The sequence below is a fragment of the Trachurus japonicus genome, chromosome 16 (assembly GCF_045865225.1).
Source record: "Trachurus japonicus isolate A0001 chromosome 16, Traja_1.0".
NCBI classification, from domain to species: Eukaryota; Metazoa; Chordata; class Actinopteri; order Carangiformes; family Carangidae; genus Trachurus; species Trachurus japonicus.
This window is the reverse complement of record NC_140922.1, coordinates 1,575,730-1,584,895: the sequence shown is the minus strand read 5'-3', so window position 1 is coordinate 1,584,895 and position 9,166 is coordinate 1,575,730. Positions and strand designations below refer to the sequence as shown.

At 40.0% G+C, this 9,166-nt stretch overlaps 1 protein-coding gene across 1 annotated transcript; it reads left to right on the top strand.

Annotated features, from left to right (window-relative positions):
- Nucleotides 1-1,252: 1,252 nt before the first annotated feature.
- Nucleotides 1,253-4,798, top strand: LOC146971398 (uncharacterized). Its single transcript, XM_085803224.1, has 9 exons — nt 1,253-1,309; nt 1,805-1,923; nt 2,024-2,437; nt 2,526-2,739; nt 2,948-3,142; nt 3,304-3,521; nt 3,619-3,772; nt 3,857-3,966; nt 4,482-4,798. Exons 1-9 carry the CDS (start codon nt 1,270-1,272, stop codon nt 4,791-4,793), a joined length of 1,776 nt encoding a protein of 591 aa, XP_085659350.1. The 5' UTR covers nt 1,253-1,269; the 3' UTR covers nt 4,794-4,798.
- The last annotated feature ends 4,368 nt before the right edge of the window (nt 4,799-9,166 follow it).

Here is a 9,166-nt window from a genome sequence, read left to right as displayed (position 1 = left end):
GCCCTAGCCTTAGCAGCAGCTAAGCTAGCAGATGAACTTTTTGAACTTGAGCTGGATCCGCTAGAAACTGACTTGGCAGTAGCTCCCTCTTTAGCTGATGAGCCTGCCTGCTGTCCTTCTGTAGGCGACGTGGCATCCATCTTAAAACGTATAGGGAGATCAGGCTAGCACTGCTGAAGCCGCTAATGAGTTGTACTTCTCTTTTCACTAGCGTGTTGTTGTGTAGAACCCGCTGAATAGCTGTGTTTTCACTGTTCTGGCACCTGAGCGCGTAGCGTTGCACACATCACCAGACAGCTAAACATTCTTTAACTCGACTGAAGTAGCTAGGTATCTTCAATGATGAGTAGGCAAGACGTGCTGTCGAGATGAACTCCGTTTTATTGAAGGTACAGCGTTTTTATGACGAGTTGTTTTAATCATGTGAAACTGTAAATAAACCAACACAAAAATAGCAATGAAATAATGTAAATACATCTTATGAAATACAACAAAATATGAGCAGAAATATTTTTTATGCACACAGATTAATCATTCTACTCACACACAAAGCTGCTCCAAGCTCTGCACAATCAGATGAGACCGAGTAAAAAAGGAGAAGATTTCAACCCATGCGGCCCTCTAGTTTTTTCTTACTTCCTACCACTGATCATGTGACCTGGTTAATCATGTGACCTGAACAACCAATAAAAATGCAAACATCTAAAACACTGAGAAAAGAGCTGCATTCCTCTTAATGACCCATAGGAGGTGCTATAACATTTTACATAATAAAACACATGGAACATCACAATTTGTATTTATTATTTGAACACAAAATTTCTCCGAGTATATGTTATTTCATTAATTTTAAGATGGTAAATGTTTTGTTTTAAAAATCTTTTATTAACAAGCTAATGTTTACATCCTCAGTTCATGTCGGCTCATGTCCTCCAACTGTCCCACCTCAATGACGTCAGGATTTACGTTACGTCCAAGTGATTTCCCCGCTTGAGTAACGGAAGGAGGCACGTTACATTCGTGAAGGAACAGCGGCTCAAGGTCAGTAAACTTAATTGAACTTTTAATATTAGTCGCCAAAATCATATTTTAGAGCAGATTGTTGCTGTGACGTTACCGTTTCAATTGTTTTTCACCGGGGTACTTGCTTAGCAAGCTAGGTGGTGTTAGCTCATGTGCACTTTTGCATGCTAACTAACGAGCTCTGTTTGGCTGTGTTTTTGCTAGGTAGCGTTAGGCCTAATTCGTCGGGGAGCCGATGAATCCAGAATGGATATTTTTGACGATGCCACTGTATCGGTCTTGGAGGGTAAGTCACAAATAAAGTTTATATTTGATGTATAGGTGCTTTTGGCATATAGTTTGTAGGAATAATAATAAAAGCTGATAGCTAAAGAAAACCAAATTAGTAAATTTGCTATTCATTATCTGATTTTTTGAGTAATAGCCACAGTTGCAGCTCAAATGTGCTGATTAATAATTTAAATGAATTAATTAAATTAGTTAATGTAAATAAATAAAAAAATATGACCAACACTGAACTTATGGCATAAAGGTAGCCCAATGTTTAAAGTCCAGACTTTAACATTTTTACCCTTGATTTTATTTGGGGCTGGCATCTTTGTGAGATAGGCTTATGATTATTTTCGCTGACTTTAAGGAGGCTTCATAGCACAGACAACTAGTTAAACAGTTTACAAATGTGTTGGAGCTCAGAGGGAGAGATAAATGGCACCTCTTTATGTTGCTTGGTACTGTAGCTTGGCATTGCTTCATCTTAAAATATTTATTTGTCATATTACAGCTGCCGGTGTTGATGAGGAGGCTTTGAAAGGCCTTAGCCGGGATGACCTGAAGGATCTTTTTCCTGGTCCTGGAAATTTTCTCAGAAGAAAGAAACTTTGGGAGTTCATCAATCAAAATGTAAACACAAATTGGAATAAATAATAGTTATTAAAATTAAATTGTACCATATTTTAATGGTCCTAATGCATTTTGTTTTCATCCTACATAATCCTAATAGTGTGAAAATACCACGGACCAAGATGCCAGCACTTGCAGTGGAAGCGGGATTATGCCCTCAACTAGCTCCATGCCACCATGCCAGCCGCAAGCCTCCGCCCCCATATCTGCTGAGAAAACAATGAAAATGCCAGACCCTCCAGAGTATGTGGTGTACACAGATTCAGAGTTAGACATGGTGCGTAGTCAGTACTTTGCATTGCTCTGCAATGGAAAGGAAAAGAACTACAAGATGTCAAAGGAGCTATGTTGCAGACTTGTAAGGAACACAATCACTAGCATGGTTGCAATCCTGCGTGCTAGTCCCATGGGTAAACAAGCAAGATACCCCTCCAAACTGGAAATGAGAGCCATGTCACAGAAGATTGTCGACTATTATCCTATGTTACGTGATGCTGACACAAATATGCCATATGTAAGTAATATTTTTCATTTTTCTCAACCAAAACTGTGGACAGGTCAGCAACAAGACAAACAATTTATCTAACATTCTTTCACCACAGCTGACCATCTACACCAAAATGTACAAGCGACTCCAGAATATGAGATCTCCAAGGAAGAGGCAGGGCTCCGTACCACAAAGAGGAGCGGCCAAGACAGCTCTCTTCAGCGCAGACAACCAGGACATGGAGACAGATTGGACAGACACAAGCTACTCGAGTGATAATACCATACTTCTTGAGAGCAATGATGACATCAGCGAGGACAACTCTGCAGGTATGCAAATTGTGGGAAAAAAATGAAAGGGTGGCTGTCATACAAATTTGTTTATGACTAAAAATGTTTAATCATGTAATGAAACTATAGTTGTCCACATTTGTTGAACCAGAGTTCATGGCTAGACATGCACTGTGTTTATATATGCCTATTTTGCCCTGTCATATAATTGTATTGAGAATTTTTTCATTATTTCTAAAAAAAAAAGCATCCCCACTACCACTCCCCTCTGTGCGAAAGAAGCCAAAGAGTGGCACCAAAACATCACTGCTGCCATCCGAGTCAGCCTCATGCTCCGCACCCACGACTGTGATTACTTCACCAACCACGTCTGCTTCACCAGCCACGTCTGCGTCACCAGCCACGTCTGCATCACCAACCACGCCTGCAAAGGATGTTTTTGGTAAGCCCACCTCAGCACACCTCTCAGCCTGTCATCCATGAAATTGGATTAAAGTTTCCCAAAAAATAGTGCATTGTATTTTAACCACGCTTTATTTCCCCTGTGTTGTTGTTGTAAGTGTTAACATTGAAATGTCTCGGCTTGGTTTTTTGTCATTTCAGTGGGCCAGGACAGTCTGAAGATGCAGGCTAGGCACTACAGAACATTGAGCAACATGTACAATAAGCCCAATGCAAAACCCAATCAAAATGATGTTGCTCAAATTTTGGACCTTGAGTTTGAGGCCAGACGGGCTTTCATTGATGCAGATGTTACAAAGGAAGAGGACCGACCTTCAAAAATCTTTGAGGCATATCCATGCTTCAAAGATGTTCGAAATGTATGTTGGTTTGTTGTACTTGAGTTACTGTGTATCCATCTGTGTACTGAATTTCAATGCATTGTTAACTGTTGAACTGTGCACAATGCTGTTTTAGGCAATGGATGAGCTGCGGCGCATAGTAGGTGGCACCAACAGCAGATACATTGAGGAAGTAAAAGGAAGATGGGCAGAATTCTGTGCCAAGGTGCAGTTCTACGGTGTGTGGAAGAAAGTCCTGAAACCCCCTTTCCCTTTGGATGTCCGCAGTGGTAAGTTGCTGTTCCATACAATATGTATATGTATTGATATTTGTACAACATTCAGACCATTCTGTTCATTCTTATATTCTTTAGTGGATTTCACACTCGCCCTCTTCAATGCACTCCCATCCCTCTTCCCCTCACCAACTTCACCACCAAAGAAGCTTGGGAATAGCTGTGAGGCTCTTCTTCATATCCTGAAGGTGAGAAATGTTTGTGTTGATTCCTTACTGTCCTCTTTGAAGTGCCTTTATTTTCTCACATTATTGTGCTTGTTCACATTTAGTAACAATACACCTAAGTTCACAGTTATAGATATGACCTAATTTATGTCAAAAGGGGAAAACAGAAGTGCCTCTAGTGTCCCTCAAATGGCGTTGACAGAAGGAAATAACAAAAAATGTTTTGCAAAACCTTTAATTATTTCATTCATTCATTCATTCATTCACTGATGAAACATTAGCACCTTGCATCAGCTTGTATCAGGTATTAATCAATCCTAAATTCCTACATCAGTTTAACATGTTCCCCCCTACACTATTGTAAAGCAATTCATCTGATAATAATGAGTGTGAGTTTTTAAATGTGAATTTAAATTTAAGAGTGCTCAAGTCATTGGTTGCAACCTGATAGTTTCATTTTAAAAATGATCATACACTTTCAATACATTTTTATGTCTTCTCACTCTCTACGCATTGTTCTTTTTTTTCTGTTCCAGTCAGGCGAAGACCCCACCCTGTATCTGGAGAAGCGTCCTCTCTCCTCCCCAGTTCTGCTTTTTGATGGATCAACCACCATCGTGGCTGTTGGTAATGTACCTGTGACCACCCTTCCACAGGAAGATTTCTCAGAAGGGATGTTGGTGCTATTGGCATACTACTACACGTTGCATTTAACATACCCTAAATGTGTTGCAACGCTCCTCTCTGTTATTCAAACAGAGGTCATTGGTGACACAATCCACGATCAAGATGCCACTAGTGCATATAAGAAAGCAATGGCTGATTGGAAATCATTCATTGACAAGTAGCTGAATGTCAAGCAGTATTTTGTCTTGTCATTCATTGACAAGTAGCTGAATGTCAAGCAGTATTTTGTCATGTCAGTTGTTCTTGTTATTGTTACCCATGCCTTACAATGGTTTTGTGTATTCCACAAGTTTATTACAGTGTCACTTAAAGGGACAACGAGGAGTTTCTAATCGGTTATAAAAAAGTCTCACGTTAATGTGGATGAATCTCCGCTACCCACACTTGTTAATGGGCCCATTTTCAATAAATATATCGTTCTGTCTCTATCGTTATTTTGTTATTATTAGTGGTGGCGGAGATGCTGGTCGAGCCGACCAGCGTTTCTTTACTTTCAGTTTCGCAACGAGTCATGAGAATAACGTAGCTGAATCGCCGTTTATGGTCAGAACTACGACGGTATGTGAACCTCTTTGAACCTCTGACTTTAATTATTGATGAATGAAAACATGAGTCTGTCTTGCGCCGGTGGTTGCGCCGGAGGTTCCAAAACTCCTCGTTGTCCCTTTAATTATTTGCTTGAATTGTTTTACCTCATTGAGGCCTGCACTGTAAAATGTAACTAATGGTTTCAACTTAAAAATATGAGCGAAAGGGCTGCCTTAAAATTTCAAGTTAAGTGAAAGAAAAAAAGACGCTACGGTCGCGGCCGCACCCCTGTTTCAGTTGAGTTGTCTGAACTAGCAAATCTGTTTAATTTGAATTAAAAATGTAAGTTGTGTAAATCTTTTGTGTCATTTGATTTATTAATTGATTGAACTGCTTGGTTGTTATTTGAATTTGCAAATCTATCTTAGTTTAATTAATTTTCAAGATAAACCTGCTTGGATTAAGACAGAGCTTAGTCATTCTTCACTAATAGTATAGTATTTTTCTCTAAATTTAATATTTTTCTTAACTAATCTTCAGCTAAATTTGCTAAAAGTAAGAAAGATTTTGTTTGTAATTGCTTATATTTAGTATATTTCACTTATTTTGAGGCTGTAAAAAGTTACTTTTTTAAGTAATCTCATTTTAAAACCAGCATTTTATGCTTAAATTTAGTATGTTTCACTTATTTCTAGGCTGTAAAAAGTTACTTTTTAAGTAATCTAATCTTAAAAACGAGCATTTTATGCTTATATTTAGTATATTTCACTTGTTTTGAGGCTGTAAAAAGTTACTTTTTAAGTAATCCCATCTTAAAACCAGCATTTTATGCTTATATTTCACTTGTTTTGAGGCTGTAAAAGTTACTTTTTAAGTAATCTCATCTTAAAACCAGCATTTTATGCTTAAATTTAGTATATTTCACTTGTTTAGAGGCTGTAAAAAGTTACTTTTTAAGTAATCTCATCTTAAAACCAGCATGTTTGGCTTATTTTAAGCCTTCCAAACACCTCTGTAGACATGCTTATTTCTAGATTTAACAATCTTAATTTAAGAAATCTTGTCAAGTGAAATTATCTGATAATTTCACTTGTTTTGAGTACATTTTCCCTCAGATTTAGTGTTTTTATCTTGTTTTTAGACCCCCCTTTTTTGCAGTGTAGATTTATGGTCAGAAACATACACAGGCTTGTATAATGATATGTATAATGAGACTATGCATAATAAACACTTTTGTTACACAATGAGACATGAGAAAGATTTTAGAAAAACACACAAAAAAAGGGATGAAAATGTCTGTGGATGACTAAACATGTCAGCTTTTTATCTGACAGACGTCACCTCATCATCATCATCTTCAACATCTCAGCACCTCGCCGTTCATGTCTGACTCTGCTGGGAAATGACGGCAGTTTGACCTTTTCAGACTTTTGCAGCACTTTGTTTGGAACAGTAGCATCTGTCACATCGGCTGTGTCAAACACGCCCCCGTATTCTCTCACCACTCATGAACTCCTGACTCATGGTGTAATAACTCTTTGAACTGCCATGATTTCGCTCCGTTTCTTCTCGGTTCAGAGGCTCATTTTTGAGGCGGCAGCGCCTTCTGTGGTGCGGTGATGTGGCGTGAGGAAATAAAAAAAAAGATTGGCCTGTAACATCGTTAGTATCCATCCAGACACAATAACCTCATGTTGTTAATTAGACCATTAACAGGCATTAGCCTCACTTGTGCTGGGTCCTACAAAGGCCTGACAGCAGCCATTAATGGGCTGGCACTCTGATCATCACATTTCCTGACACTTGTCTGTGATCCTGTCAGCTGGTCGTAGCGTTAGGGCCAATGTGGCTCAGGAAGGAAGAAGGGAAGGTCGCTGGTTCAATCCTCTGGTATCCCAGTCTGCACGTCTGCAAGTGTATGGGCTGAGATAATAAACTCTGAGTGTGATCAAAGTGTGTGTGTGTTAGAAAAGTATAGAAGACAGTGCTCTTCATCTACCAGTTAGCATATTATAACATTTCTGCAGCCGTGGGTGGAGAAGGAGGAGGAGGATGGAGCTGATGAAGCAGCAGCTGCTGCCCAGTGGTCCACCCTGAACCTTCACACAGGCTGCTGCTGTCCAACTGCCCTGAGCTATTTAAAGGAGCAGTAACTGCTCTGTGTCTTCATCAACAATGGAGCGAGACTTTAAATTTGATCTGTCATATGAAAAAAGAGTAGACTACAGCACCTATATTACAGGTGTAGGTGGAGGGAAATTTCCTCGAGCTGAGGTCTAGAAATAGAATTAATATTACCTCTGTAATAATGACGATACTGTATGTTCTTTTTTTCTATGTGGTAGTTCAACACAAGAACAATGAGCTTTTCAAAAATATATTTTAAAATAAAGAACTTAATTTCTCCCACTCAGCTCCCATCTCTTCTTTTGAGAGTGTGTATCTCAGGCTACATCCACACTTCCGTTTGAAAACAGTGATTGACACTGTAGTTAGCCTCTTACTGAAAATACTCCGAATGAGGAACAGCAAAGACTGTTGAATTGGATCCACAATTTAACTGAATAACAGCTTCAGCAAAGATGACAAAGTCAGTAACATTGTAATCGTTTGTCAGGCTGTAGTCATTACTGGTATAAGGCTGATGAGACCCAGTCAAGGGGAGGTTGTGTTAGTGTCAGTTTGAGTTTGTCCACATGACGACAGAAGTCTATAGGGTTTTAGTTTCAGACTCTGTATTTTCCAAACTTCTCCAGTTGTGGCTCCTTTCTAGTCTCTCTGACCTCTCAAAGCAATTTTCACAGTTTTTGTCAGATTCACTGTTTCACACACACACATCCATACAGCACTGTTTGCAGACAGGCTTTTTGAGGCTAATTTACACACATTCACACACGTTGGAGAGTCAGAGTCCACTGACCTTCTGGTTGGTGAACAATGCTCTCTACCTCCTGAACCACAGCCTCATTATTAGTAATAATGATCATAATAGTAATAATAAGACATTAAACATATAGGATCACATGGTGGAATGCACTGTCAATCAAGCCAGTCAAGCTAACATCCATGTCTTTGGACTGTAGGTGGAAGCTGGAGAACCTGGAGATAACCCACACAGGCACAAAGAGAACATAGGGGGCATTTCCACTGCAGGAATTTTGAGGTAATTTGGGGTCGATGTGTGTCTCCACTGCAGGAACCGCCCTGAAGGGCCATCTCCTGGAACTTTTACGGGGGCCAAACGAGTCCTTGCGTCGGGGTAGGTACTCAGAATGGCCCCGAAAAACTCCTGGGTGGGGCTTGAGGTTTACTCTGGCGTCACATCCCGAGTACGACCAGTTAGCACAAAGAGAAAGCCCCAAAATAAGCTGCCTTTTTAAAACCCACCTTTATAAAACAAACTGCAAGGCCGGAAAAAAGAGAATAAGTCAGTAAAATATGTATGATAGTAGAAGTTGTAAAAAACATATGATACGTGGACAGACAACTATGCAATTGCGCGATTACGCGACGATCGAAACAACATTTTTACAACCCAGTAACATTAGAAAGTGTTTACTGCCGGAAAAACAAGAACAATGATTGTGCGATGATTGAAACTGTTGCACGTCGCCTCAAGAGTCCCGAGGTCCTGCTCTCCAGTGGAGACACGGTGGCCGAGTTCCTGTAAAGCCCCCTCCCCTTTCCGTTTACAAAGAAGTCCTGCAGTGGAAACGCTGCTCGTGTGAACTCCATGCAGAGAGGCCCCAGGCATGGGAATCGAACCCCGAACCCTCTTTCTGATCGGCGCATTCATGCTCATACTCATCTTCGGGCAGTCCTTAAAGCTGAATTGTAAGAGCCTTGTTTGGCCTGTGCAGCGCATTAGCTACGATGTTCCTGTTGTCTGTGAACAACAGCACGTAGCACATGTCTAGTGTTTAAACATGTAGAACCAGTCAGCTGCGATGACAAAGGAGGCGTTTAAAGAAGTGAAATGATTGAGTCAGTGATAAAGATCAAAGCG